Source organism: Stigmatopora nigra, chromosome 4 (assembly GCF_051989575.1).
Source record: "Stigmatopora nigra isolate UIUO_SnigA chromosome 4, RoL_Snig_1.1, whole genome shotgun sequence".
Taxonomy (NCBI): Eukaryota; Metazoa; Chordata; class Actinopteri; order Syngnathiformes; family Syngnathidae; genus Stigmatopora; species Stigmatopora nigra.
In genome coordinates this window covers 105,433-133,386 of record NC_135511.1, presented here as the reverse complement: position 1 = coordinate 133,386, position 27,954 = coordinate 105,433, and the positions used below count along the sequence as shown (strand labels likewise).

The following is a 27,954-nucleotide window of genomic DNA, read 5'->3' as shown; positions in this document are numbered from 1 at the left end:
CGGCAAATAAGCACTTTGCGCTTGGTGGTATCAAGGGTTAGGGTTTATTCTTTCCGCACACGGGAGTGAGTTCAAACGCACCAAAAAGGTACGCGCCGTCAACGCGGAGACGCCCAAGTCTCTTCCCGCGGCTCGGGGGCGGCTTGGAGCACGTCGTGAATGTTCTGAAAGGAAACGGGGGAGAAACGGGGGAGAAACGGGGGAGAAACGGGGGAGAAACGGGGAGAAACGGGGGAGAAACGGGGGAGAAACGGGGGAGAAACGCCGTCAGCCAAAAGGTACCCACTGCTGGCAGATTTTGGAGCCAACGTGGTGGAGACGCGCCCGTTTCAAAAATAAACATGTCAAGGCTGGTCTGGACTCACGTACCACAAAGAGATGGTGGTCCGTGTTCTCCATCAGGTTGTGAAAGGACGGGTGCTCCGACAGGATGGAGAAGGGGATGACGTCCTCCGGAGTGTAGCCCAGCTCGGCGAAGATTTGCATCAGATGCTTGACGAGAGCACAGAGGAGGCTCGGACGGCCGCCGGCCACCGGCCGCTCGAAAGCGGCCGGTGGCCGCCGCCGCCGCGGTCCATACGCACCTCGATGTTCTCCTTCTGGCTCGAGCAGCCGGAATGAAGGGCGGCGCGGCCCTTCACCTTCCCCACTTCGGGCCCCACCACCGACAGGAGAGCCGGGATGGACACGGTCTGCGTGGCCAGCAGGCTGTTGGCCGCGCAGCTCTCTTCCGTCCTGGATTTCCCTCCGGACAGTATCAGACTGGTGTCGCTCTGTGGAAGAAAAAACAAAGGGCAAAAATGCTACCGCTGATGCTACTGACAAAAGGCGCCCTTTGCCGTGTCATTTGGCTTTTTGCCCGCCCGCCCACCCACCGACGAAGTGGCGGCATCCGGGGGAGCGCAGGGAGAGTACAAGAGGTGATGCCCCGTCATGACGCTCAGGGCCTTGATGAAGCCCTTCTTGGGGTCGGGATCGGAGGCAAAGCACAAAAGCATGGTCATGTAGTCCAGTTGCGGCGGCGTGGTGGAGTGATCCGAAAACAGCTGGAAAAAGAACTAGGCGGGGGAAGAGCTTCCTTTAAAACCCGGCCCACGCGGTCCGCCCGGCCACCCCGACCCGGGCTTTACCTTGCGTAGGTTAGTGGTACGATTATCAAGAGGCTCGTGAGATTCCTCGGCCATGGAATCCTCGCTCAGGGTGGGGAACCACAACTCCGCCTGACGTTTGGAAACCAGCCCACGTTAGCGCCGCCGCCCGCCCACATTTATGCACTTGCAGGCTTTGGGACCACCACGCGGCAACTTCTCCCAGCCGGGGAGCTTGCCTGTCGCCGTGGAGACCGACCTGCGCGTATTGCTCCTGGCTGATGTAGCCGGTGTCGTCGGCGTCGACTTCCTTAAAAGCCTGACGCACCAGCAGCAGCTGTCTCAAGGAGGGAAAGGGCCAAGGGATGGCAGCACTGAGCAGGAAGCGACGCCAATCGATCTGTTTGTAGCCGTCGGCCAGCAGGGAAATGATCTCGTTCAACTGCAAAACCACGGGGGAAACAAATTGGATGGGATGGCTTTAAGGACACGTGTGAGCTCGCCGGCACGCCGACGGCGCCGACGGCGCCGACGGCGCCGACGGCGGCGGCAGTCAGAAAGTTTTCTCCCGCGCCCTCACCTGGTCTTCCGTCATATTCTCCCAAGGCTCGGGCAGCGTGTTGAAAGGCAGGATGTCGCGAATCAGATGGAAGAACTCTGAACTGGACATGACACCTTAAAAAAAGGGGAAATGCTTTGGCTCGGAGAGAGAGAGAGAGAGAGAAAATTGTCTTTCTTTCGAGTCTGGTCCTTACCGGTGGGAGCCTCGTTGCAGAGACAGTGGTAAAGGGAATCCAGCTGCAGGGCCGTCAGCATGGAGGCGGTGGCTCTCTCCGACGGAGGCAAGTTGCGTTGAGTCGGCGAACCCGCCATCAATCTGGAGTCTCCGTTGAAATAGAAATCAATACTTTCCTATAGGAAAAAACAACAACATTAAAATGCACGCTACACTGCAAAAAAATGGAACCTACACTTGTTCCCTTCTCGAACTTTTTTCGTCCAAATGACATCCTCAATCAATCGAACTGCTACCATCTAGCGGTCAACACCCGAATTACACCACGCGTCGCCTTCCTCGCATCAGGTGCTCATCATCCTCGAGCTAAACTAAACTTAACCCGCTACCAAAAAGTGGTGCTCAAAATCCCAACAGTGTATTTTTACCACTCGGAAAACGGTGCCGCATTCTGGATTTTTTTTTTTTTTATTATTCCATTGTCACTCTCCAGCACTTTGATGTACGTATACAGGATGCACGAAAGCCTCCCGCCGAGAACGATAAGAAAAGCCCGTAAGGACACTTGATGTCTTTACATACCAACACCAGCTCGTCCTCAATCTTGGTGGCCGTCTCGATGAAGTGGCGCACGACTTCTGTGAGTTGGTCGATGCTGAGGGGGGAAAAGAGGAGCGTCTGCTTGCGTGCGCTCCAACGCCACGGGTGGTGGCTCCTTGGGCTAGAGTTTGTGCCGGGTCAAGTTTTAAAAGGGCCACCTGTTCATCTGCGCAACGTAGTGCGCCTCCAAGCTGTCTCGCATGTCGGCAAAAATGCACTCGGCTCGGCTCTGCAGGGAGTTGAGCAGATGCAGGCCGTGGCCGTTGACCAGTTTAATGCGGGCGTGCGACGCCTTCTCTGAAAGACACCAGACAAGAGCACACACCCTTGGACGAGTGGCCCGCTCCGAGAGGGGCGCCCAGCTAGCTACCTTCGTGCTTCAAGGCCGCCGTGTACTCCCTGACGATGAGTTTCTGCTTGTCGTTTTTAAGGCCCGCCACGCTCTTCTCCGCCGTCTCGCCGGCCGGCGGCGGGCTGGGGGCGGGCACGGGCGTGGGCGGAGGAGACGGCGAACCTGGACCGACGGACAGCAGACACGCCAGCCGTTAGGAGACGGGCCCGTGGGGGGGGGGGGGGGGGCGCCGGGGGGCCCGTGCTCTTCTCGGTGGGCACCTTTGCCTTTCTTGTCTTTACTCTTTTTGTTGGCGTCCTTCTCTTTCTCCTTCTCTTTCTCTTTCTCCTTCTCCTGGAGTCGTTCCTTCTCTTGGACCTTTTCCTTCTCTTTCTCACTGTCTTGCGTCTTGAGTTCCAGCTGTTGAGGTTCTGTCGACACCTAGGCAAGACGGGGGTGGGTGTCTCCAAACTTTAAGTGCCCGGGCGGGCGCCGTGGCTCCGTCGGCCACCAAAGGCGCCTTACCAGTTTGCTGATGACGGTGAGGGCGTCTTCGTGTTTGGCCATGACCAGATCACGGAGCACCTGGAGGGCAAAGCACAAAATTCATGTGTACGCTTTGGATGGCGTCCAATCGGTCACCGGGCATTTGTCACCTTGGGAGGTTCTGTTTCGCCGATGTCGATGAGGGGGATGGAGTCCAGGTGTTCCTGTTGACCCCCGCTCAGATAGTAGTCCCGCAAGATATTGCGCGTGTTCTGAAAACGGCTCAACTCCACCTACAAAAAAGACAAATGTAGCGTGCAGAAAGTGGAAAGGGCGGAAGGCTGCCCTGCCCGGCCCGGCCCGGCCCCGCCCCTGGCCCCGCCCACCCGGCCCCGCCCGTACCTGGATGAGCCTCAAGTGGTGGTTGACCAGGATGGTGGTGTGGTCTTCCAACCATTTCTCTCGGATGAGCACAGCCCGTTGCATCTCGTCGTCGTCCTTGTGCGTTTCCACGATATCCCACAGGTGCTCTCGCAGATCCTGCCGAGTCACGGCCGGCAAGGGCCTCCTTTCAAACGTCCGCCCGGTTTCAAGGTCCGGCCCGACATTGGAAACGGTGGTCTCACGTCCAAGCGATGGTTGAGCTCGGCTTTGGTCTCCTCGTTTTTCCTCAGGTCGTCGGGGATGCCGTTGTAATCCTTCTGCCACTGAGACACCAACTCCTGCTTCAGGTCCGGTCGCGCCAGAAAGTGCTGGAACTCCTCCCTGGAAATGGGTCACGGACTTTGAAGTGGGAACGCCGAGAAAAAAGTTTTGCCGTTTGCCCGAAAACAGGCGGCGGGGGCGGCGTCGGGGCAAAACGTCACCTGATGTCGTACAACTGTTGGTCGATGACGGTGCGTTCCAAGCGGAGTTCCTGCATCACGGCCTTGACGCTGCTCACGTAACAATCGCAGATGGCTTCCCATTGACGGCACAAATACCCGGCTTTATCCTGGGGGAGGGGCGACACCAAACGCCTGTCCGGACGGGAGCCAGCTCGCGGGGCGGCGACGGCGGCGGCGACGACGACGCCGGCCTACCGAGGACAGCGGCTCGTCCACGTACAGCCAGCCGATGGAACCGGGGACGGGCGAGGAGGAGGTCGGCAGCGTTTCTTGCGAGTCGTCCTCGTACGACGAGTCCGTCGACAGCTTGCTGGCTTGATCTGCCAGCGGGCCGCTCCGTTAAGTACGGAGCGCTTCCGCCACGTGGACCGCCGTGAGCGGCGGCTCGTGGCTCTCTGCTATTCCAAAAAATCTTTCGCTATCCTACCCGATGACGTGGCCATCGTGGAGTTGCCGTCGTCATTTGCCACGGACGGCGCCGCGGAGGGCGCCGCCGTGGACGGTGCCGCCGTGGAGGGCGGCGCCGTGACGGCGGGTGAGCTGTCCAACGCCGCTTCCTCGACAATTTGCAGCCGCGGAGCTGATAGACACAAGGTACGTAGACGCAGAGCGACACACGCAAAGAGCACGGACGGCTTAGCAATTACCTTCCTGTTTTTGCGTGATGGCCTTCTGCACAATATTTTTCACCGTGACGTAAAGGTCGCTCTTGGGGACGTCGGCTTTCACGCGCGTCAGAATGCATTTTCTGCCGGCGTTTCCGAACCACTCTTCCAGCTTGGCCCAGTTGTCCTGAAAAGAGGTGATCCTAAAAGAGCAAAGGGGCAAGTTGGGATGGAAGGGCGCGGGGGAGGGGGGGGGGGGTGGGGGGGGGGGGGGGGTTGAGTCTCCCGCCCCGGGCGGACATTTCAGTACCTGTGCGAAATCTGCGCCACAAACAATTTCCCGTTGACGCTCGGAGTGGACTTGCCGGCGCCGGCGCCGCCGCCGCCGCCATCTTTGTACCACGGACATTGGGTGACATTTCACTCGCGGGAAGACGCCAAAAATTTGGTGTACCTTTTGTGACCGTACCCACGTGATTGACGGCCCGCTTGGCGACGCACTGATCGGGGACGTCCAGCAGCACGGCCAAATCCAGCGCCGGCGGCTGGGGCGGGGGAGGCGGAGGATTGGGATCGATGGCCAGGTCGATCTTGGCCCCCGCCACTTCGTATCCCGTATCCATGGAGGCCATGGCCGTCTCCAGGAGGTGCGCCTGGTCCATGTTGACCGGAAAGCCGTCCAGGATCCAGCCCGACTCCAAAGGAATCCGGCTGCGTGTCAACAAAAAAAAAAAGGCCAGTCCCGCCCGGTCGCCGGCGCCTGCTTTCTCCGTACGTACCTGATGGCTTCCACCGCAATGTCCACCAACAGCTCGTCGGGAATGACGCCGCCGTCGCCGAGTTTCTCGGCGGCGGCTCTTCCGAGCATGGCGCGGACGGACAACTGGAAGACGGGGGAAGCGCTGGTGGGTGGGGCTAGGCCGGGGCCGGTAAAACCTCGCCGGTCTTCCGTCCGCGCACGTGACAAACCTACATTTAGGCAGGCTTTTTCCTCTTTGCTATTGAGATCTGAAGAAGAAGACAAGACAAAATGAAAATGACAGGGTGCCGCCGGGCGGGCGGGCGGGCGGGACGGCGTGCCGGCGGGCCCAACGGACGGCGCTGTCCGTACCCACCGGTATTGAGAATGATGGCCAGCTCGTGCTGGTTTTCTTCTGTGACCTGTTTGAAAAGGGCCACAATTTGAGCTCTTAGGCGAGCGCTCACGTCAAGTCAAAGAGCTGGCTCGGTCAATCCCGGCCGGCTCACCACGTCTTTTCTTTGGTAGGCGGTCAAAGCCGCCTCTACCAAGCGGTCCATCGACAGCACGCATATTTTCAGTTCTAAAACAGAGGGGAGGACCACAATGAGAAGGCTGTCAGAAGATCATTCTTCCCTTTGAGGTTGCAATTAGCCTCCATACAAATGCACACCTTGCCAGAGGGGGCGTACCTTTGGCGATCTTGTTGAGGCAGGTGGTCTTGCCGGAGCAGAACTTGCCCAGGACGCAGGCCTTGAGCCTGTAACCGGGAATTGCCGAGGGACTGGGAAGCGGGATCATGCTCCTCATCCTCAGGAGCACGTGCCTGAGGATGATGTTGAGGCCGGGCACCGGCGGAGAATCCGGCTCCCCGGATTCCTCCGTCCACGTCCATTCTCCCACCATGTTCTGACAAAGAGCGTGAAAGCGGCGGTGGTGACGGAGGCCCGGCGTCCGGTCGGGGGCGGCGCCAACAACTTCTCGTACCACGTATTCCTGATAATCCTGCACGTTGAGGAGCTCCTGCTTCTGGAGCTCCACGGGGTCGGGCGAGGTGGGCCGCCGCTGATCGTAGAGAGGCAGACCGTTCAGGAGGAGTTCCTTCCATTCGCGCATCAACTTGGCTGGAATCAAACTAAAAAAGGGGGCTCGGCCTTTAGCCCGGAGCGCCGGGCCCGGCCGACCGGTGCTCCCTAGGGCGCTCCCTAGGGCGCTCCCCAGAGTGCTCCCTAGGGCGCTCCCTAGGGCGCTCCCTAGGGCGCTCCCTAGGGCGCTCCCTAGGGCGCTCCCTAGGGCGCTCCCTAGGGCGCTCCCTAGGGCGCTCCCTAGGGCGCTCCCTAGGGCGCTCCCTAGGGCGCTCCCTAGGGCGCTCCCTAGGGCGCTCCCTAGGGCGCTCCCTAGGGCGCTCCCTCTCGTCGGCAGACTCACTTGGCGGTGAGCAGGCGGTATTCTCCGACCTTGGTGGCCAAGTCCAAAATCTGCTCCAAAATCTCTCTGCAGTTCTCAAAGTGCTTCATGGAGCGCTTGCGGGCGCAATCGGCCGCCATCTTCTTGCAGAACTCCAGCTCCAATTGGATCTCCTCGGCTCGGTCCAATTGGGCCTGTCGGGTCAAGGCCTGAATGGCCAAAAGGAGACGGGTGGAGACGGGCGGAGACGGGCGGAGACGGGCGGAGACGGGCGGAGACGGGCGGAGCCGGCCCCGGAAAGGGGGGGGGCGTGGGTGTTATCTCACCGCTTCCCTTTCCAGAGCTTCGCGGAACTCCTTCTCCCGCTGTTGCTGAAACTGCTGTTCGATCAGCAGGCGGTTCTGTCGGAAGGCGTCCTTCTGCTTGCGCATCTGAAGGAGCTGCACGGCCAGACGCTTCTCTTGCTGAGTCTGCCCCGTCAGACACCTCACCAGCTGCTCTTCTCGCCATCTCTCCTGCGGGGGGGCGACGCGGTTTGAGCGAGTGAGTGCCTCGCAGCCGCGGTGCCTCGCAGCCGCGGTGCCTCGCAGCCGCGGTGCCTCGCAGCCGCGGTGCCTCGCAGCCGCGGTGCCTCGGAGGCCGAGCCGGGGAACTTTTGCCGCGCTCACCTCTTGAGCAACGTGCGCCTTGAGCTGCTCCACCAGGCAGCGGATGCGTCGCTTTTCTCTCTGCTCCGAGGCGGCCACGTTCTCCTGCAGCCTCTGGCGGATCTCCTGAATGTAGGCGCTGCTGGACTGGAGCGTCAGCTCATTTTCACCACCGCCGCCGCCGCCATATTTAGCGCTAGCCGCGAGTGGAACGTCTAGACCGCTGAACGGAGGAGCAATGAGCTTCTAACAAACACGCCACCATGATGTGTTTCAGCTGGACGGAATGGACGTCACCTCGAAGACGGAGCCAAGCCCGACGTTGTCAGTTTCTTTCGGTTCATCTCAAACTCTGCAATTTCAGCCTGCACTATCTGCAAGGAAACAAGTATCAAGACATTAGTTTGACATGGGTTTATTTGTTTGCTACCTATTTGGGAGAAATCCAGTCTGTGTGTGTGTGTGTGTGTGTGTGTACGAGATTTCAGGTGGACTCTGTATTGGGCATTTTTTTAATTATTTGGGGGGAAATATTTATTTCAGAGACAACACTCCTTTCGGTCAAGTCTGATTCAAGTCTTTGAGCTGATATATCAAGTGTACTCTTTTACTCAAGAGGTCAGTCCAATTTAGTCCGCCTTCAATTCCATCCTTTCCATCGCAGCGCCAATCTATAGCGCCATCATCTCTTTCCGGTTGGACAAAGCTCAAAGCCAGCAGAGGAGAGCCAAAACAAGTCAAGTCACAGGCAACGCTCCGAGCCCTTTCCGTCTGTCTTTCTTAAGCCTAAGCGTGACCTCCCTCCGCTTGCTGATCTTTGCGTTGCGGATGCTTCTGCTTCCTCACGTTGGCCAGCGAAGAGTGGGACGACGCCTTTGGCGCCTGGACGTCGGCCGGCTGGTTTTGACTGGACGTGCCGTCGCTGTGCCTGGGACGAGAAAACTGGAGAGCTCACAAAATCAGTCCGGCGGATCGCTCGGGGGCAACGGCGGCGGCGGCGGTGGCGGCGGCGGCGGCCAGAAGGTTACAAGCCCAGGCGGCCAGAAGGTTACAAGCCCAGGCGGCCAGAAGGTTACAAGCCCAAACAAAAAGGGGACTCTCCCAATCACCTTCCTCATGTGCAAGGCCCTCTTCTCTTCCTGCTCGTCACTCTCCTTGGGGACGGATTGAGGGCGTCTCTTCTCCAAGTCTTGATGGACTTTCTGCAATTTCAGCTCCGCGTCGCGTTTCATCTCCACCAGATGGAGCCGCTACGTGAAAAGAAAAAGGGAGAAAGGCTCCGTATTGGGATGGCGTCCAATCACGGGGTGGGGGTCTGGTGTCCCGATTTGGGACGGGCTGAGACGGAGCCATGTCACCACACGCTTACGTCAGAGAAGACCTGCTGACTTTTCCGATGCAGGACGTCCGTTTGCAAGAGTTCCCATTTCTTCTTCTTCTGCTTTTCCAGCGAAACGTAGAGTTGATAAAGAAGATGCGTGGCGGAGCCGGGCTTCTCCTGAATCAGTCCCTGAGCCGCGTTCAGGTCAAAGGAGATGCCCAGACGATGGAGAGTCGGCTGGAGGCGAGTGAAATTGTTCAGTCTGGACGCCGAGGTGCTGTGGGGGGGGGGCACACGTCGGCACACGTCGGCACACGTCGGCACACGTCCCCACACGTCGGCACCTCGTTCCTCGTCAAAGACAGAACGAGTCGTACGGGTGATCCACTTACTCTGTTTTGGTGAGGTTGCTGACATCATTAAGCATTTGGCATTTGTGTAAAACCTCTCCAACCAGGTAACCGTTGGCAAAATCCTTGGCGAAAGTCTTTGGTTCTGGGTTAGGGTCAAAAAGAGCAAACGAGGCAATCGAGTCAATAGCAAAACTTGGAACCCATTTCCTATGTCTTATTTGAAGCTGCACTTGACAAAAACACGAGTTAAAAGCTAGCGACGAAATTGCAAAGTCACTCATATAGCAATGATTAGCACAGCTGTGGCTAATTGAGAACCAAACCTCTAAACACATCTTTCGACTGATAGTTTTCACATTTTTCCATTCAAGGATCATGTAAAAGCCTTCTAAATCGTTTTTTGGACGACCTCAGTCATTAGTCTTCGAGTAAAATCCACCGAACACATTATAACACACTAGAATTCTTCTTACTCCTTCCACCTGGACTGATTCTCCACGTGAATTAAAAGTTATAAAAACCCTCTTCTTGTGCCACCGCTGCATATTGTTGTAATGTGGTTATAGTGAGAAGAAAAAATAATCATGTACTATAAAGACGAACCACCACCACATTTAGCAACAATTAGCATTTAGCGTAGATGAGCTAGCAAAGCGGCCTCGGTCAATTGAGTCACTTACCGATGAACTTTGATCATTTAGCAAAGCGGCCTCTGTCAATTGAGTCAAACTTACCGATGAACTTTGATAAGCGAAGCTCCTCGTTGAGCCACCGGCACAATATGTCCGACATATTGCCCTTGTTTGGTTGACTTGCACAAGTGTATTAATTCTCCACCACTACTTTTTCGAAGAAGCTCTACATTTGCGTCATCATTGCGGGCCGACGGCAGGTAAACGAGCGCGAAAAAGCAGTGTTACCATGGGAACCTTCCGGCTACTTTGCTACTTTACAAGGCTTGCAGACCACTTGGCCACGTCAAGCCCACACAAACGCGCACAACGACTTGTATGTGGAGACGAAAACGGCTCAGTAAACAAGGTCGAAAAAGGAATTACTACGGGGGTTTAGTCGTCGCCATGGCAACGCGAAAACGACTTTGAGCGACGTCCTCGTCGGAGTAGGCGGGGCCACGTTTTCCCATGGATACGGATTTTCTTCACCTTGGCAACCAATGGAATTGTTTCTCTGTCACTTTCTTTTTTTTTTTTCTTGTCCGGCCATGGCAACCAATGGGATTGTTTGTCAGTCCCCTTTTTTTTACCGGCCATCTTCAATGAGCTATACGTAATGCGAAAACAAAACACATGTGGACGTAGTAAGGTGACAGGGGTCAAAAAGAAACTGCCAAACAATACATGAGTTTTTCTTGTTTATTTTTTCATCGTTATTAGTATTATTTTACACCAGTAAGATTGCAGCTTGATACGAGTGTCGACATAAAGCATTGGTTCAGACAGTCCACATTTCCATTTTCTAATGCCCCTTCTAAATTCTCTTCCAAATGGGACAATTTGAACCATTACAACAAGCGGAGCATTTACGGGTGCATGTTTTCATGCGGGTGTTAGTCCGTGTTAATTTGAAAGCCAAAGGATTTGAAAGTGCTGCGATTCCGTGAAGATGATCGGCTTGAGACAGCAGCACGACATGCACTTACTAAGAAGGGCGCGTGGAGGAAGTGAGCGAGCGAGCGAGCGTCCGTCCGCCCGCCCGCCCGTCCACAAGCGACAAGCTTTCTGCTTTCGGACCAGACTGGGATTTGACGATACTACAATACACTGCTTGAAGGCAGACTGAGATATCGTTGGAAGACGCCATGACCAACATTCACATCTCTTGGTTATAGTGTAAACAATCGTTCCTGCATAAGACAGTGAGAGTGTTCGTTTGAAATGTGACGTTGCCATGGATTAGTGACCAAAAAGAAAGAAAAATCAATGAAGCAATAAATGCAGTCATGTTCCAAGCAGAAAGCCCCCGAGCAGCTGGCTTACAGTTCTGCAGACTAATAAGCCCCTTGTCACATTTGTTGTCATTTGGGCCGGAGGTCATTTGAGGTTACGCCGTAGCTTTTGGACACAATCTAGTCTATGGTAAAACCACATTAGCCTTTTCCTCAGTAGTCAAAAGCAAAAGGAGCGCCCGAGGAGCGCCCGAGGAGCGCCCGAGGAGCGCCCGATGAGCGCCCGAGGAATGGACCCAGCGGGCCACGAGGTCAGCGCCATTCCCGTGGCAGTAGTCAAATGTAAAGCCGGGCGGCCGGAAGACGACGGGAAAGCCGACTTGTAACGCTCTTTTGGGTTAAATGTACCAACAGGCAAAGCCACCCCGACTGAAAAATCAAACAAACCTAAGTCACATTGCGCAACGCTTTTCACCAGGCCAGACAAAATGGAAGGCCTCCTCTCAAGTGAAATCTAGGCTAGGGCAAACGCTCTTACGATTGATGGCCATTCTTTTTCTTCCCCGGAACGCACATTGGTTTGGAAACGAGGCCGTCCGTGAAAGGTGCAAAAACAAGGAAACAGGCACCATCTTTGAATCTCTGACAATAAAAGCATTCCATTCAACCACACTGGCGTCAAACTAATACGTGAGTGACGCCCTCAAATTTCAAAATGTCTTTTGACATATTACATCGCCATGTGACGCGAGTGTGATCGTCCAAAAAGACTGGCCTATAAACACATTGAGTGAAAAATCAAATCACTAAAAACGGAATCCCTTAATCTAATTTGCAAGACAAATGTAAACTGTTGAAAGTAACATAACATGACGTTGCCATCGTGTTCTAGCTTATATCATTAGTGTCATTGTCCAGACAATTCCAGAGTAAAAAAATAATACATGTGAATCAGTATTTGTTTGCGTGTCAAATAATGACTTACTAAAAAGTGCATAAGGGCATCATCTGGTGAATAGAGCAAGTCCATCAACACATTCCCATTCATACTAAACATTAAAAAAATAATCATTCTAAAGTTCCTTTGTAGTACATACATACATATTGAAATGTCTGCCTTGAAAACAACATGGGTGGTGGTGTAGTGTTTTCCCTAAATGAAAATAAAGTCAAATGCCAATAGGTCAGTGTTGAATGCCCCGCCCGCCCGGCCGGGTCACTAATGCTGGCTGGGTGGGTGGGTGGGTGGGCGTTTGGGTTTTTGGACAAGGCAGTCCTCAAAAGCCACTGTGGCTGCAAGTCCATCCAAGCCACAGCGGGGGAAGGGCCGCCGCCGCCGCCGCCGCCGCCGCCACCGCCGCCACACGCAAGTGAAATGAGCCGCACCTGACTGCAATCCACTGATTGCACTGCTAGGACACCAGTATTGGAAAGAAAGCTTTCCTCTTGACAGCTTAGAAATCAAAGCAACCCCACACCTACTGCCTATGTACATAGATAGATATAGATAGAGATATGTAGGAGTGATATGACTGTTGACAAGCCAAGCTCTTGGTCTCTGTAAAGCTGAAATTGACAATAAAGTTTGAAGCCAAAGCACTTGAATCCCAAAGAACAAATGGCCGTGCCGTGAGCACTCTACTCTAGCCTAAACTAGCAGGAAATGGGAAGCCGCCACTCCACTCTTTTGTTTTCCAAACATTCCATTGACCGCTGCCCAAGACCAAAGAGCCGGTCCCTCAAAACGCTACGTCTGGCATTTTTATGGGCCTGGACGGGCCGCGGGCCACCTTTCCCACCAGAGCCCGTCACGCTTTGGCGGAGGAGAGCAAGTTGGTGAACCAGCCCGCCGCCGCCGCCGCCGACACGGACATCGGACGCTTCTCCCGGCCGGGCTGCTCCGCTTCGCCGTCGGGCAGGAGGAACTGCGTGGAAGCCACGGAGGCGGGCGAGCCCAGAGATGGCGGCGCCGCCCGCTCCTCCTCCTCCTCCCCGGGTGAGCCCAGAGATGTCGGCCGCTCCTCCGCCTCCCCGGGGGAGTCCGAACGCCAAGCGGTTTGGGCCTTGTAGCCTCCGCCGCCCGGGGAGGCCTCTCGCCCGCCACCCGGGGAGGCCTCCGGCTCGCCGTCTCGCCGGTCCTCCCCGGGCGGCGGCGCTTGCCTCTGAGGCCGGTAACCCCCTTCGTGGGCCGGCGCCAGGGAAGCCGGCCGTCCCACGTCCGCCGGGGAGAGCCGAGATGACGCCGACGTTTGGATCCCCGTGTAGAAGACGTCCATTTGCCCGGAGTCCACCGAGGAGTCGGAAGAGTCGGTGGTGCCGTGGCGGCGCAAGGAGGAAGGCCGCTGGCGGCGCGCCGCCGCCGCCGTTGTCGTGGTGGTGGTGGTGGTCACCCCGTCGTCTTGTCGGGCCTCATCCTCGTCTTCTTCGGGAATGACCACCAGCACTTCTTTGAAAGAATCCACTTGGGGCTTTTCCACCACGCGGACCAGGTGGTTGGGCGACGCCCTCACGTCCAGCGGCCCCTGTCGGGTCCAAAGCGGTGGTGTGAGAGCACCGGGCTACGTGGCCTAAATGGCCCACCGTAAAAGGGGACCCACCTGCGTCCTGCTCCAGTCGTCGTTCAATTTGGGCTGAGGAATGTCGGGATAGAAGGCTCCCTTGACCCTGACGACAAAGCCCACGCAAGATGTCACGCTGGCTGGCTGGCTAGCTCGCTCGGGGCGGCGCCGAGCTCCCGTTTGCCGGCGCCGAGCTCCCGAGAAGCCTCACTCACCATTTTCGTTTCCTGTAGCAGAGGAAGGTGACCATGGCCAGAAATAGTGCAGTGGCTCCCAGAGAGGTCAGGATTTCCAGGATGAGCCAGTCCGCTGGAAGGCACACAAAAAGCACATCCCGCTTGATACTTGAAAAAGGGAATGGAAGGGAAAAAAAGACATTGTTTTCACCATCCACTTGAAAATGGTGGAGGGGGGGGAGCTCATTTGGATGCCTTTGCCACACGTACGCAAGTATGGTAGCCCGGTCCACCTACCCAAGAGACGCAGCGTGATGGAGGCGGTGGCGCCCACGTCTTCGCCCGCCAAAGTGTAAGCCTTGACCGTGAATTTGTAGGTGCCCTTGGAGAGACCCTTCACGGTGTACTTCCTGCTCCCTTCTCCCGAGAGGTTGGCTGGCGGGATGGGGAAAAGAGGACGCCGTCATTTGCACGCCGTCATTTGCACGCCGTCATTTGGACGCCGTCATTTGGACGCCGGCATTTGCACGCCGTCATTTGCACGCCGTCATTTGCACGCCCTCGCAGACCGCCGCGTACTCGGAGGGGAGCCCGAAGGTTTTACCCAATAGCGCCACGCCGGGGTCGTTGTCCAGGTAAACGTTGTAGCCCAGCAGGTAACCTCGCCTGCCCACCTCTGGCATGACCCCCCAAGTCAAGGCGGCGTCAGAGTCCTGCTGACTGACGGACAAGTGGGGCACGGTCCCGGAGGGAGCTAAAGGGAAGGGGAGGAGGGGGAGGAGGAGGAGCAGGAGCAGGAGCAGGAGGAGGAGGAGGAGGAGGAGGAGCAGGAGGAGGAGGAGGAGGAGCAGGAGGAGGAGGAGGAGGAGGAGGAGGAGGAGGAGGAGAAGGAGGAGGAGAAGGAGGAGGAGAAGGACTTGTCAAAAGAAAACAAATGACACTGGGTGGGTTAAAGAAAAAAGGTTGGTGGTGCTTACCCAGCTCCCGCACGTAGCCGTGCCAACGTCGCAGCGGCTTCGAAGAGCAGCTGAACAGGGAAATGTTGTACTTGACGCCCGGCTGAAAATGCCCTGAGGGACCATTGGAGAGTGAGCATCAAAGTGCAAACTTTTCACTATTGAAAAGCCAGCCAGCCAGCCAGCGCCTCCAACAAATTGAAGCATCGGACGTATGAGAAAAGACATAGCATCCCATAAGACTAGGCATTCATTTAACAGGGCTGAAAAGAAGGGGCCAAAAGTGATGCTGGGCCTTTATATCAAATCCAAAGCCTTTATTGTCATCATACACAGCTGCGTAGAACCAAATGGCTGAAATATCATTCGACAAAGGTGCTCTCGAATGGGTGAAAATGGTTTAAAATTTGGCACTTTAATGGCCCACCTTTGAAAAAGGTCAAAAAAAGGGCTGGCTGGCTATACAAAGGTGACAAAGGCACATAGCTGACAAAATTCAATCAACAGGAGTTGGGCCAACGTGCGTGGAGGGAAGGAGAGAGGGAGGGAGGGAGGGAGGGAGGGAGGGAGGGAGGGAGGGAGGGAGGGAGGGCGCGCTTTTGGATGGACAGGTCCAGGACCGACCAACTCAGCGGGGGTTGGGCTGTGTGAAGCAGCTGACGCCAATCCACTGATTGCACTCGCAGGACACACAGTATGGTAGAAAACTTTTCCTCTTTGGAGCTTGGAACTAAAGCACTCACTTTTGGCCCTTTTTTTTAAATTGTGCCCAACTCTGTTAAATAAATGCCTAGTCTTAGAGGACACAATGTTTTCCTTCATATGTCCAATGGTTCCATTTTTTTAGGCGCGCTCTCTCTCTCTCTCTCTTCATTGGTGAAAAGTTTGCAATTTGAAGGCCCAACTATAGGTCAACAAAAAAAGTCTTGAACTGGCTCCTTTTTGTTTTCAGAGCCGGCCACAAACATAGGTGGAAAAGTTGATAGGACGGGGGTTGGGCCAACGTGGGTAAAGAGGAGGGATGGGGGAGCTTTCGGCTCAAGCCTTCGTCCAGCACCGACCGAGCCGAGCCGACTGACAAACTTTGAAGCGGCCCCGGCCGGGGGTTGGCCCGCGCCAGAAGCGGCTGACGCCGATTCACTGATTGCACTCGCAGGACACACAGTATTGCAGGAAGTTTTGCTCTGTCCAGCTTGAAAGCAAAGCACTCACTTTTGCCCAGCCCTGTTATATAAATGCCTAGTCTTATGGGATGCTACAGCTTCCCTCATATGTCCATGAAGCTCGTATGTCCAGGTACCACTGTAGAACTTAGAGTCCATCCGAGCTAGCGTCATCGCAAAGCGGGGCGGCGGTTTTAACGTACCTGACGCCACGGTGGCCTCCGTGCTCCCCGGGGCTAACCGGAGCCACTCCACCGAGCAGTCCCGCCAGCAGAGGGCGTCGCGCCACTCCAGCACGTAGCCGCAGTCGGCGCGCTCCGGCCAGACCAGAGCGAAGCCTCGCTCGGTGGCGTCCGCTCGGCTCTCGGCCACCACGGTCTGGTCTGAGGAGACAAACGGGACGGCCCGTGTGAGACAAGAGGAGCCAAAGGGAGCCAAAGGGAGCCAAAGGGAGCCAAAGGGAGCCAAAGGGAGCCAAAGGGAGCCAAAGGGAGCCAAAGGGAGCCAAAGGGAGCCAAAGGGAGCCAAAGGGAGCCAAAGGGAGCCAAAGGGAGCCAAAGGGAGCCAAAGGGAGCCAAAGGGAGCCAAAGTGAGCCAAAGGGAGCCAAAGGGAGCCAAAGGGAGCCAAAGGGAGCCGTCCACATTGTTTCACTTCCGCACGGGCTCCGTACGCACCTGGGCCGCCGAGGGGGATCACCACGGTGGCGGGCGGCGAGGCCCCGGCCGCGTTCTTGGCCACCACGGTGGCCGTGATCCGGGTGGAGCCGTCCGTCCGGGCCGGGTGGAGCGGCAGCGTCCGAGTGCGGGGGCCCACACTCTCCGTGCGCCCCCCCGCCATCTCGCCGGGGCTCCGCCAGGTCACCTGGTAAGACGTGAGCCGGCCGTGGCTCTGCCGGGCCGTCAGGGGCTGAGGAGGAGGGGGACAGACTCGGGTCGAGCTCGGGCTGAGCCACCACTTGAAAGCAAATGCCGTCGGCGGCGCTCGACGACGCCAAAAGCCCAGTGGCCCTCGCGCCAATGAAGAGCACGGGCCGCAAAGCCGTCGGCGAGCGCAAACCAGACGCCAAATCACCTTCCAGACGACGTGGGCGCTGTTGTCGTGGTCCGTTCGCATCCACACGTCGGGAGCCTCGGGAACTAGGAAGGGTCCACACCGTAGTTAGTCGGGGAGCCGGCGTGGCGGCCAGGATAAAGTCGGGAGGCTTTTTCCTCACCGTCCATGTGGGTTTTGAAGGAAAGGGAGCGGCTCCAGTTTCCCCACTCGAAAAAATTGCGCCGGGCGCCGCAGCGGACTCTCACGCGGTAATCCCGGTCGGGGTGAAGCTGCAGGAGACGCGCCGACCTCAGACCCACCCCCGCGAAGGGCCGCTAAAGGAGAGATGTGCTTGAGATGCCGTGCAAATAGGCCAAGGAGGTGGGCGCCCCCAAAGCACCTTTGTTCCGTTGCCCCCGGAGCCCAGCTGCACCTGGCACACCAGCGACAGGGAGCGGTAGGCGGCGTGTTCCCAGCTCCAGCGCAAGGTGGCGTTCCAAGCGCTCACCTCCGCGCTCAGCTCCAAAGGCGGCGTGGGACGCACTGGAAGAGAGAGCGGGAAGGAGATTCAAACGCCGCCGGCCGTGGAGAAGGCCGGCGGCCGGCGTTTGACCCGACGGACGGCTCGCCTCGGTGTTCCATCTGCGCCCCGTCCCGCAGGACGAAGTGTCCCAGGGGATTGACGGCTTCCAGGGTCCAGTTGCCCTCCCACACCTGGGAAGCGCAGCTTTCCATCTCCGTGTCCGTGAATTGTGTCTCGGGACATTCCCTACAAAAGACGCGGCGGCGGCGGCGGCGTGAGTCGGGTTGGCCGGCGGGCCAGTGCTCTGGCGTCCACCCACCTGTGGTTCAAGGTGAAGCGCGTTCTCCTTTTGCCGCGGAGGTGCGTGTTCCGCGCCCTTTTCCACCGGCACGTGGCCGACACCAGATCCTCCGTGTGGCACTGCAGGTCCGTGAGCAGGGGGGCGTCTGAAGAGGAGAGAAAAGAAGCTACCCGGTGAACGGGCGGGCGCCGGCCACCTGGGAAATGCTCCAGATACATTCTACTTTGGAAGGCAAAAGGTTTAGCCCCCTTTTTCTTTCTTTCTTTTTTGTTGCCACACTCGAGGCTCGTCTAATATGTCGTCTCAAAAAGGCACTCACATCCCACAAAGAGCACGGTTCCGGCCACTTGACTCTTATGCAGGTCCTGGCAGACCACGTTGATCCCATAGGTGGTGGAGGGCGGCTGCCTCGTCACCGTCACGCCGTAACTCCGCCGGCTGAGCCGCGTGGCCTCCAGCAGCGTGGAGCCGTAGCGGATGGATCCCAGGCGGAGGCCCTGGGCCAGCACGCAGCAGAAGGTGCCGTTGCTCCCGGCGGCCATCACTCCATCCTGGGGGTAAAACTGAAAGCCGCCCTTGGCGGGCACGTCGTTTCCTGTAGCGGGGGGGGGGGAAACAAAAGGATCGTTGCAAATAATCAAACGAACACGGGGCACGGCACGACTCCGCTCGGATCCGGGGCGCCCCGACCTGGTAGGACGGCGGGGGCGCTCCAGGCGCCGGTCGCCGCCCCTTCTCTGGAGCGGATCTGGACCGACAGCGAGGTGCATTCCAGAGGCTCGGGGGAGGTCCACTCCCACTCCTGCCGCCCTCCGCTCTCGTTGGCGCTCAAGCCCGTGACCTGACAGACGGAAGGAGGCGGTTGGAGGAGGCGCGGCGATTGGAGGAGGAGCGGCGATTGGAGGAGGTGCGGCGATTGGAGGTGGTGCGGCGCCCCCACCGGCCCGCTTCCAGCTAGAGAAAGAAAAGGCGCTCTCACGTAGAAGGCCGTTTGGTTGAGCTCGGGCCTGAGGATGATGACGTCAAATGCGGAGGCGTGGCTTCCCCGCCAGGATACGCTGATTTGTTGCGTCTGCCGGTTGCCCGTCACGGTCACTTGCTGCGGTGCGCGCAACTCTAAAAAGGCAAGGGAGCAAATATCCAAGTTTGGCCTTTGTTTGGCCTTTTTTTTTTCTACCCCCCGGATCGATAGCCAGCTGAAAATGCCCACCGTTTTGCACGTGAGCGTGTAGCACGGAGAAGAAGCAACAGCTGAGCCACACGGCCCAGCGGCGGCGCTGGGGCCACCACGCAGGCATGGCCGAGTGGCCGGGCCGAGTGGCCGGGGCGGTGGAGGCCGATGGAGGCCGGCGAACGCTGCGCTCCTTTCCGCTACGGCAGCAAAATGGCCAGAGCGTTCCCTGCCAACAGAAACAAGCATACTTCAATACGCGTTGGCTTGGTTTGAGGCGCCTCGACTGGCCTCGACTGGCCTCGGCTGGCCGTTGCCCGGCGGCGTGACGGACACCAGCGGTTAGCAGAAAAGACATGATTGGGACAGCGGCACGTGTACAATAAGCCCTCTACGCCCGATTGGAAGTCCAAACAATCTCAGCCAAGTCATTTACTGGCCAACTCTACACGGCTGCATCATCACGGCAGGCAGGCGGGCGGGCGGGCGGATTTCATTTCTCCAGTCTACGGCCACTTTGAGTCCACAAAAGATGGCGTAATCATCATGCATAAGGTTGTTGGCGGCAACAAAAGCCACACATTGCCAGCCAAACCTGTGCCATCGTGTCACGCATTCTCCCATTTGCCGGCGTGCCGGGAAATGGGGGCCCGTGCTTTCCACCGACAAGCTCGGGCACGCGCGACAGTAAACAAAGTAGGACTTCATCCTCAATCAAGCTACACACCTCGCCGGCTACAGCCCTCCCCCGGCCGGCCCCCACCACATCCTACCAAGCCGAGGCAAACCACGACCGGATGCTGGACAATGAGCCATTTTGCGGGAAAGGCCGCCGAGGAAAAGGACGGCTTGAAAGGCACGCCGCACACCCAAGAAATCATATGCCTTGGAGGAGCGGGGCGGGGAAAACTAGCAGGGCGGGGCGGCTGCGCGGGATACACTGGGTATACCGTAAATGCCGGCGCGGGCGGGCGGGCGGATGAGGAAAACAACCGGAAGGAACGCGGTCGGCACTTACAAAGCAAGCTAGCGCTTCATCTGTCTGTCATTTGAAGCCACGTTACGCCACGTTACGCCACGTTACGCCACGTTACGCCACGTTACGCCACGTTAGGCCACGTTAGGCCACGTTAGGCCATGTGTCACATCCATTCCCTCAAACCTTAAACAAGTCTTTGCCCTACGAGCGTTTGCTCTCTCAAAATGGCGCGACCTGGCGTGTGTGGCGCTCCAAACGCTCAAGCCGACCCAGCAAAGGCAGAAAGAAAGTCACTTTCCGGATTTTAGTAGGAGGACGTTCTTGGGGCCCTCTTCCTTCCCTCCGTCAATCAATGTACATCACCATCGAATGATTTCAAATGGACTGTGAAGATGGAACGGAATCCAATGTTGTTTTCGGTTACTGCCGTGATTCAGGACACGCGCCAGATCGTATTTTGGGATAAACCCCACATAGCTGGTGCATCTTCCGAATGGTCTCCAAATCATCCGTCAATTGCGCTATTAAAAACAAACAAACCGACATGTGATGTTATTGCCATAACTCAATAGATGACCAAATGTCCAATCGTCATCATTTCATGGTGTTCCACCTCTAATATCATTTATGAGCATGCTTCTTTTCCATCCTCGTGTGGCGTGTCTCCACATATTCTGCTATTCAATGGGAAAGCAAGCAAACAAACAAACCGAGTCAAGAAAGACTGACTGACTCAACTGATCTTGAAAAATAAATGGTTAAGGTCAAGATATGGCGTTGTTAGACATTTGGACAGAAGGATCCGAGCGTACGATTTGGACAAACGGAGTAGCCCGCGTTGCGCACTAGGTGTCAATTCAGATTAGCCTTAGCCTTAGCTAGTCTCCGGCAGCAAGATGACTTTCATGACTTTCGAGGGGACGGCGACGGGAGCGGGGCGGCTCTCACGTCACGTTTTATCCACCGACACGGGCACGATGAGGCTGATATCAAACGCATCGGCGAATTTGACGCCACTCGATTGAGGATAAAGCACCTCCTTGGAAAGAACGCCTCGGCAAAAGACATTTGAGGGCAGCGCCAGTGGGCCAGCTGCGAGGGGACAGACCCATTTCACGCCTATGGTGAGCCCCATTTCATCAGCAGAAACAAAATACCTTGAGCGTTGCTGCGCTCGACAATTCCTCGGGATGCCAGGAAGGAAAAAGCGCCTAATCCAACGAATGTCGCGGTGATTTCTCAATGTTAGACGCGGCAATGTCGCGAGCCGACCCGCTCGCTCGCTCGCTCGCTCGGTATGGCAAAAACAAAAACATTACCAAAAAAAAAAATCCCAATGGATAGAAAACCAGGGGGTTGGGATTACGGGAAGGCACCGTTTTAGATTGGCACTTGACCGGGCCAATAGGATTCGTCGAAAACAGTCCGAACGAGCGAGCGAGAAAGTGCGTCGTTGTGGTGCGTTCATGTACCACTGGACAAATGACACACTGGCTTCAACGGCACTCAGAAGGAGGGGGTGCCGAAACGTTGATGATATACAGTGAAATGGTCGAATGAACAGTTGTATAGTACGTATATCATAAAAAGAAAAACCTCATTTCAAAACTCGCTGGCCATACGGGGTCCGATCATACCTTATTTCCACTCCTTCAAGCTGTAGCTGTGCACCGTGCGTATACATTCACTGAGACGGAGGTGGCTGCAAAAATGTTTGGGAACGCGGAAAAAAACGATTGAAACGCTTTAAACGCCACGCACGGCGTGTCAACTGCTTCAACGCTTGCTTGATTTCTTGACCTGAGGCTCAATGTCCAGGAGGCCGAGCCCCATTTTGACACTGTGTATTCCGTACAATAGAGGGAGCTCAAGCGCGAGCGTGGATACGGCGAAGAAGATGGCGTCACTTTTTAAACGTCCACTCTTCCGGTTTCCCTTCGACAACAGAACCCGCCGAGCGCTTTTATCCCCGCTACCGAAAGCGCCCACCTTGTTTCCCGACGTCTCTGGTTTGTTAATATCACGTCTTCTCTTCAAATCCCCCATGCTACGGCCTTTAGCGTTTGCCTTTAGCGTTTCCGTTTACCGTTAGCAGCGCCTTGTAAACGACGCTGCTTGCATGGCGACGGTTGCTGTGAGCCGAGAAAGCGAGCGAGCGAGCGAGCGAGCAAGCGTCTATCTCTTTTAAAAGTCTCCAGTTTACGTGTGCACTATTAAATCTGATTGTACTTGTACAGTGGTAATGAACGGCTTCCATCGTTTCCGTTTAGCGTTAGCAGCGCCTTGTAAACCACGAAGCTTACTTGGCGACGTTTGTTGTGAGTCGAGAAAGCAAGCAAGCAAGCGTGTATCTCTCTTAAAAGTCCCCAGTTTACGTGTGATTGTACTTGTACAATGACAATGAAGGCATTGAAATGAATTGAAATCAATCTGGGGGCGGGACACATTGAAAGGAATGGTGATTTGTGTGCTCTGATTCTTCTTGCAGTCAGCCATGGGCCAAGAATGCGTGGAGATGCGGCGGCTGGGTGCGGACAACTTCACCGAGTACTACAACTACGCCTGCACCCAACAGGGCTCCACCCCCCTCACCGTGGTCAAAATGCACGTGGACAAAGGCCTTCTGGAGTTCAACGGCGACAGGGCCAAAATGGCCGATTGGGCCCCCATCCTGGACTCCATCTCCATCAATAAGCACCTTGGCCACATCGCAATCGTGAGCGCCTTCCAGACCAGCCACGGGTGCGGAGATGTGGGTGAGATGCGCTTCTCGCCGTGGTGGCCGCCGACGGCCCTTCTTTTTGATGATGGGCCCTCCGGTGTGCTCTCGCTGCAGCCGGCGGTCTTCGCCTTCCGGCTTTCGATGCGTATTGCATCGTGCCATTTGGGCTCATCCGAGGAAGCCTCCCTCGTCCCGGTCCACTGGGGAAAGGGGCTAGTTGAACACGCGCTCTAATTACAAGATCCGTCTCCCGCGGCAGATAGAAAGTACTACAAGCCGGTGTTCCGGAAGAAGCCCCCGTCCATCCGCTCCAAGGACGTGACCTTCAAGTTGTGCAAGGCTTTGAAGGAGTGTCTGTCCATCTCTCCCAACCTGAAGACGTTGAAGCTCGACGGCCTCTTGCTGAGGAACAGAGACCTCGTCCTTTTGACAAAGGTACGGCCGAGCAGTCGGGCCGGCCGGAAATGGCCCCCGGCGACTTGACCGGGCCTTTTTGCCACCGGCTTCCATTTCAGGGGTTGGCCAACGCGCTTTCCCTGGAGGCTTTTTCTTTGGCAAATTGTCCCATCGGTGACCAGGGTCTGGAGGGTAAGAGATATGGCCCCATTGTTGTGGCGCTGGCTGGCCCACATTTCAAAGAGACAAAAAGAATATATGTGTGGCAATTTTCAATTGAATTGTCGTTTTTTTTTTCTGCTTTTTTTTTTCTTCCTCCTTCAGTTATTTGCCAAAGTGTCAAATACTCTAGCAGAATCAAAGAAGTGGATTTGACAGGATGCAACATCACATGGAGGGGAGCCGATCATCTGGCCAACATCATACAGGTGAAAGCGCTTTCCGGCATCTCTTCCACAAGCCTTTTGAAGTTAAGGTCCCATCACTCACCGCACCCGTTTCAAATCCGACTTTTCACGCGGGAAATGGGATGACGGGGCCTCTCCGGGACCGGCCGGCCCCCCGCTTAAGACCGTGGCGCAAGCTTCTGTATAGTAGTTAGTTGTGTGCTGCGCTTTTGTCTTCATCTAGTGGCCGACGTGGGTTGATGCGCCAACTTCACGGAGGTGCTATTTCCCCCCCCTCCCCCCGGGGTGGTTAAAATGTCCGGCGAGCGAAATCGGGCATTCACAGACGGACGGTGCGTCGGAGCCGTGACGGTGGGCAATTGATTCAAAGGCCACTTCCTTTTTGTTTTTAGCATCAGGGAATACAGAGGCACGGGACGGCGTGGGCGCAGTCCTTGCGCTACCAGCGGCCAAAGTTTGAGGGGATGGGCGGCCTGCGACGCCTCACCCTCAACGCCAACTCTTTGATCGGGGACCTGGGCGTCGCTCGTCTGGGACGCCAGCTGGCCGAGGACCACTGGATTAAAGGTGAGGAAAAAGGCCCCGCCCGCCTGGCGTTGGGAGACCTTTTCGGCGGGCAAAGACCACTTGCCGTCCTCTCCGCGCAGCGGTGGACCTTCAGAAATGCGGCATCTCCAATCGAGGCGCTCGTTGTCTGCTGGAAGTCCTCAAGACCAATTGCACGCTCTGCGTCCTGGATGTCCGGAATAATCCTCTGGTCGGTACGTTGGCGTCCTTTCCGTCCGTCTCTACCAAGCGCTCTCTCTCTCTCTCTCTCTTTTCTTTTACAGCTATATTGCCAAGACTTTTTTTTTCTCTGGGGTTTTCATCTAAAATGTGCGCCAAAGCGGGGTTGTTTTGTCTCCTTTTTACTCATGGTGTGTTTAGCCCACTCTCGGGAGTTAAACTCCACCCATTGCTTTAGGTTGCACTGACGGTTAAATGTCATCGAGGGGGCGCTCATTTTGATCTCTTGCCGTCCTAGATCACGCGCTAATGAAGACCATCACGGAGAAAGTCCTCACCAGCGCCGCCAGTCAGGCGCCAGAGGTGAGCCGCGACCGCCGGGTCCGACCGGGCCGGCCGGGGCCGTCGGGAAAAGGCCCTCCTCTCTTGTGTCTTTGACCGCAGTACGGCTGGCTGGCGCCGGCCGCCAGAGAGCCACCCAGGGGGGCCAAGCGACGCGCCGCCTCTAGAGCGGAGCGAACGGGTGAGACGTCAGGAGCCGGCCCTCGTCCCGTCCGGGCGCCAAGGGAGTTGACCGTCGTCTCCCTGTCGCCCCAAAAAGGGAGCGCCCCGGCGGTCCGAGAGCAACGCTCCCTGTCGGCTCCCGCGGGACGGGCCGCCTCCCCCCGCAGACACGTGCCTCATCATTCGGCCGCCCGCGCCGGACGCCAGAGGTAGGTGAGGAGAGGCCCACCCGGCTATAGTTGGCGCGGCGGTGGGTGGAAAAGCCGCTTTGACGCCCCTCCCGGCCTCCCCCAGGGGCTTTCCTCCCGCAGACGGCAGCCGGCGCGCCTCCCCCGTCGGGCCGCGGCATCTCGGAGGCCGGGTACGTCCTCGGGCCGTCCCCCCCTTTGCCGTGAAATATTTGCCGTTTTGCCATCTGGGACCCCGTCAGGCCGCCTCCAAAGTCTCGTCGGGGTCCGCCTCGGAGGACGGCGGCGACGACGACGACGACGCGCGAGAGGGCGGAGCCGCGGTGGCGGGCGATCAAAAAGGACTCGGCGGCGGCGAGAGCGAAGCCGAGCGACGCTTGGAACGGATGCAGGTGAGGCCCGCCGGCCCACCGGCCCGCCGTGTGGTCCCGGGTCTCCCCCAGAGGCTGGAGGCTCTCTGTAGCTCCCTCTCGTCCCGCAGGTAGCGCTCCAGGAATGTCGTCTGAGGCTGAGAGAGGAGCGCCGGGCCAGACTTGGAGCTGAATCTTTACTCCGAGAGGTACGGGGGGGCGGGGGACAACCTGGGCACGATGGCTACCGTACGTAGACGCGTGCGTGGAGGCGGGGCGAAGGCGTGGAGGCGGGGCGAAGGCGGATAAGCAGCCACCGACGTGGTCCACTTGAATTTGCCAGGGCAAATGGGCAATTGGGATGAAGGGATTTGAATGGAACTCCTCCCTCCCTCCCTTTCTCCCCCGTTTAGGCGGAGCTGGAAAACGCCCGTCTGCGCGACGGCCATCCGCCGTGGCCCCGCCAGCGCGGCGCCCTAGACGACGAAGACGTTCTGGACAGCATCGAGCGCTCCTTTGGCAAGTTCCACGCCTTCCTGGACCTGGTCAAGGATGCCGGGTGGGTGAATGCTGCCTTTTTCCCCATTTATTTTCACTTTCTGGACTCGTGACTTTGACTTGACTTTTTTTTTTTTTGGTCTGTGGCCACGGGTCGTCGACCTTTCTTTGGGCCAAAGGGACAAGGGGAGTCCATCCGACGGCGTCCTAAACCCTAGTGCCTCCGTTTGCGCGCAGGAGAAACACTGCAAAAGACAGTGGTCAAATAAGGGGCTGGCTTTCCTGTCTGGAAAGGGTATCAAGGTCACACAGAGTTCAAGTCATCCGCCTCAGAACGAAAGTCATGGCGGGACTGGGGCCAGCGCAGAATGAAAGTGCAAGCCCAAGCAAGGCCCACGCTTTCTTTTTCATTCTGACGCTGCGGCCAAACAAGGAAGGAACTAGCAATGTGCTCGCCGTGCGTTGCCATTGGCTCTTTTGATAGCGTACGTTGGCGGGGCCAGCTGGCCGGCCGGCCCCGGTCGAGTAAAGGGCGATTGGGTAGGCGCCAGGCCACTTTTGACGCATTTGATAATCCCTCATTCCTGTAGTGCGCTCCATAAAGCCAGAGAGATTGTAAATAACTTTGTTTTTCTTTTTTTTTTTTTAATCGGTCTGTGATCAGCATTTCCTTGCCATGCGATAAATCCCCACCCGCTTTTTTATCTAATCATTTTCAAATTGTGTACATGATGACGCAAGACTGACTGGAGACAACAGCAAAAGTCTGTATTGTGGCCGCCGCCGCCGCCGCCAAAGCAATTGTCAAAAGAAGAAGTGCCGCTTCCATTTTGCCTTTGAATATGTCAAAAGACAAAGCGTGGAGGCAAATATCTTCCCATTGCCACAACGCCAATTTATTGCCTCGAGCGGGAGTGGTACACTGGGACTGTGACATTGACATTTTTCAACGTTTGCCCCCCCCCCCCTCAGTCTAGGCCAGCTGGCGTCCGTGGCCGGCATCGACGCCTCGGATTTCCCGCCGGTGGGGCGACCGCGGCTCTCGTCCACGCTGGGACGGCGTAGCCGGGCGGACGCTTCCCGCGACCACGCCGCCGCGTCGCAAAATTGGGTACCTTTTAGTTTTTTCTTGGGTAAAAGCTCCTTCCGGCCAGAAAGGGGCCCAATTGCGCTCTGAGAAAGGAGCAGAGCGCCAGTGGATGAGGATGCACGCCTCCCTTTTGGCAAAACAAAAGATAGCACTGTCGTTTCTGTGGCCATCTTTTCAGGCTGGCGCTCGCCCCGACGATACCCCGGCGTACGGCCGCCGCCTCAAGGCGACCACCACCACGCCGCCGCCGTCGCCGCGGCGTGGAGAGGGAGCGGGGGAAGCCGTGGCGCCGACGGACCTGAGCGCCATCAGGGAAGAGGAGTCGGATCAGTTCTTCGAACCGCAAACCCAGTACGACTCGGGCTCGGAGCGCAGCTTCTCTCCCGACGACGACGGCCGCGGCGGCGGCGGCGGCGACCGCTCGCTCCAGAGTTCCGACGGCGGCTGGCCAAATCTCTGGCGGGGGTCCCAGACGGGCTGGACGGAGACTTTGCCCGGATACCCGGCGGCCGGGGGATTTTTGGAGCAAAAAAGTGGCCGGCGCTGATCCCGCTCCGGCGCTCGGAACCGACGACGTGGACTCTCGGCGCCCTGGCCGGGTGGCCCCGCCCGACTTTAGCCCTCCGCCTGAAAAAAAAGCAAGGCCACAAAGGAGCCTTCTTTTCGGCCGTCCCGATTGGTCCATCTGACACGGTGTCTTTTTGAATCCCGACTTCTCGTGGCTTTGTATTTAGATGCTGCTTTTCATCAAGGAAAACAATGTCAATAAAGAGCAGGAAAAGAGCGATAGGAGCTGGCTGGAATGTTTCGTGGATTGAGCGCCTCTCTTCTATCATAAATAGCGTGCGTCCGTGGCGGCTTTTATGGCTCCGCTGATAACAAGTGTTTGTTTGTTTGATGGCAGGTACACGGGAAAATCCACCCGTACGAAAAGTGGCCGGCCCAAGTGAGCGCCCGCCGGTGACCGGGGCTTTTTCCCCAAGGAAAAGCCCTAAAGCGCCCGCCGTCCACCTCCCGACGGGAGAAGACGGACGACAAACGGCGGTGAGTTTTTCCATTTTCTTTTTGTGGCCCAAGTGTATGCGGAAGGAAAAGCCCAGATGGCCG

General features: G+C 57.0%; 3 protein-coding genes across 7 annotated transcripts; 1 reads left to right on the top strand and 2 right to left on the bottom strand.

Moving 5' to 3' along the window:
* Window positions 1-25: 25 nt before the first annotated feature.
* LOC144195885 (sperm flagellar protein 2-like) lies at window positions 26-10,263 on the bottom strand. The gene is made up of 36 exons (XM_077715753.1): window positions 9,935-10,263; window positions 9,240-9,342; window positions 8,896-9,124; window positions 8,636-8,776; window positions 8,324-8,468; window positions 7,824-7,896; window positions 7,548-7,749; window positions 7,206-7,394; window positions 6,901-7,088; window positions 6,460-6,607; window positions 6,165-6,381; window positions 5,982-6,055; window positions 5,849-5,894; window positions 5,513-5,741; window positions 5,198-5,444; window positions 5,044-5,093; window positions 4,776-4,936; window positions 4,556-4,708; window positions 4,324-4,448; window positions 4,108-4,235; window positions 3,868-4,006; window positions 3,644-3,781; window positions 3,412-3,534; window positions 3,281-3,340; window positions 3,037-3,196; window positions 2,795-2,938; window positions 2,583-2,721; window positions 2,407-2,479; window positions 1,844-2,000; window positions 1,669-1,763; window positions 1,348-1,530; window positions 1,131-1,220; window positions 876-1,058; window positions 585-773; window positions 370-492; window positions 26-164 (listed from the first exon to the last, which is right to left on the bottom strand). Exons 1-36 carry the CDS (start codon window positions 9,990-9,992, stop codon window positions 99-101), a joined length of 4,968 nt encoding a protein of 1,655 aa, XP_077571879.1. The 5' UTR covers window positions 9,993-10,263; the 3' UTR covers window positions 26-98.
* A 709-nt stretch (window positions 10,264-10,972) lies between these two features.
* On the bottom strand, window positions 10,973-21,830 carry LOC144195368 (leukemia inhibitory factor receptor-like). 2 transcript variants are annotated; one of them, XM_077714959.1, is made up of 18 exons: window positions 21,604-21,830; window positions 19,027-19,216; window positions 18,796-18,932; window positions 18,507-18,657; window positions 18,136-18,411; window positions 17,835-17,961; window positions 17,622-17,761; window positions 17,393-17,535; window positions 17,174-17,327; window positions 17,032-17,096; window positions 16,635-16,866; window positions 16,163-16,342; window positions 14,818-14,910; window positions 14,445-14,594; window positions 14,138-14,275; window positions 13,880-13,973; window positions 13,704-13,770; window positions 10,973-13,628 (listed from the first exon to the last, which is right to left on the bottom strand). In XM_077714959.1, the coding sequence occupies exons 2-18, from the start codon at window positions 19,112-19,114 to the stop codon at window positions 12,915-12,917; spliced, it is 2,949 nt and encodes a 982-aa protein (XP_077571085.1). In that variant the 5' UTR covers window positions 19,115-19,216; window positions 21,604-21,830; the 3' UTR covers window positions 10,973-12,914. The 2 variants fall into 2 exon arrangements, with proteins under 2 accessions (XP_077571085.1, XP_077571084.1); XM_077714958.1 differs by lacking the exon at window positions 21,604-21,830 and adding an exon at window positions 21,124-21,307.
* On the top strand, window positions 20,858-27,631 carry LOC144195369 (centrosomal protein of 78 kDa-like). Of its 4 annotated transcripts, none has more exons than XM_077714960.1 (16): window positions 20,859-21,090; window positions 22,455-22,722; window positions 22,948-23,123; window positions 23,204-23,276; window positions 23,409-23,512; window positions 23,884-24,058; window positions 24,139-24,252; window positions 24,516-24,580; window positions 24,662-24,740; window positions 24,819-24,930; window positions 25,016-25,082; window positions 25,152-25,301; window positions 25,373-25,468; window positions 25,673-25,818; window positions 26,730-26,868; window positions 27,026-27,631. In XM_077714960.1, the coding sequence occupies exons 1-16, from the start codon at window positions 21,088-21,090 to the stop codon at window positions 27,392-27,394; spliced, it is 2,136 nt and encodes a 711-aa protein (XP_077571086.1). In that variant the 5' UTR covers window positions 20,859-21,087; the 3' UTR covers window positions 27,395-27,631. The 4 variants fall into 4 exon arrangements, with proteins under 4 accessions (XP_077571089.1, XP_077571086.1, XP_077571088.1 ...); XM_077714962.1 differs by having other exon boundaries at window positions 20,862-21,090; window positions 25,391-25,468; XM_077714961.1 differs by lacking the exon at window positions 20,859-21,090 and adding an exon at window positions 21,822-21,975.
* Window positions 27,632-27,954: the final 323 nt, after the last annotated feature.

Coding starts and splice junctions, on each gene's coding strand:
- LOC144195885 (XM_077715753.1), bottom strand. CDS start 9,992: ATGTCGGACATATTGTGCCGGTGGCTCAACGAGGAGCTTCGCTTATCA. Junction 9,343..9,934: donor TCGCTTATCAAAGTTCATCG/GTAAGTTTGACT, acceptor ACCCTAACCCAG/AACCAAAGACTTTCGCCAAG. Junction 3,197..3,280: donor TCACCGTCATCAGCAAACTG/GTAAGGCGCCTT, acceptor CGTCTTGCCTAG/GTGTCGACAGAACCTCAACA.
- LOC144195368 (XM_077714959.1), bottom strand. CDS start 19,114: ATGCCTGCGTGGTGGCCCCAGCGCCGCCGCTGGGCCGTGTGGCTCAGC. Junction 17,762..17,834: donor CGCTTCACCTTGAACCACAG/GTGGGTGGACGC, acceptor CGTCTTTTGTAG/GGAATGTCCCGAGACACAAT. Junction 16,867..17,031: donor GCGCCCACGTCGTCTGGAAG/GTGATTTGGCGT, acceptor CCTCCTCCTCAG/CCCCTGACGGCCCGGCAGAG.
- LOC144195369 (XM_077714960.1), top strand. Junction 23,277..23,408: donor CGGTGACCAGGGTCTGGAGG/GTAAGAGATATG, acceptor TTCCTCCTTCAG/TTATTTGCCAAAGTGTCAAA. Junction 24,741..24,818: donor CTCTAGAGCGGAGCGAACGG/GTGAGACGTCAG, acceptor CGCCCCAAAAAG/GGAGCGCCCCGGCGGTCCGA.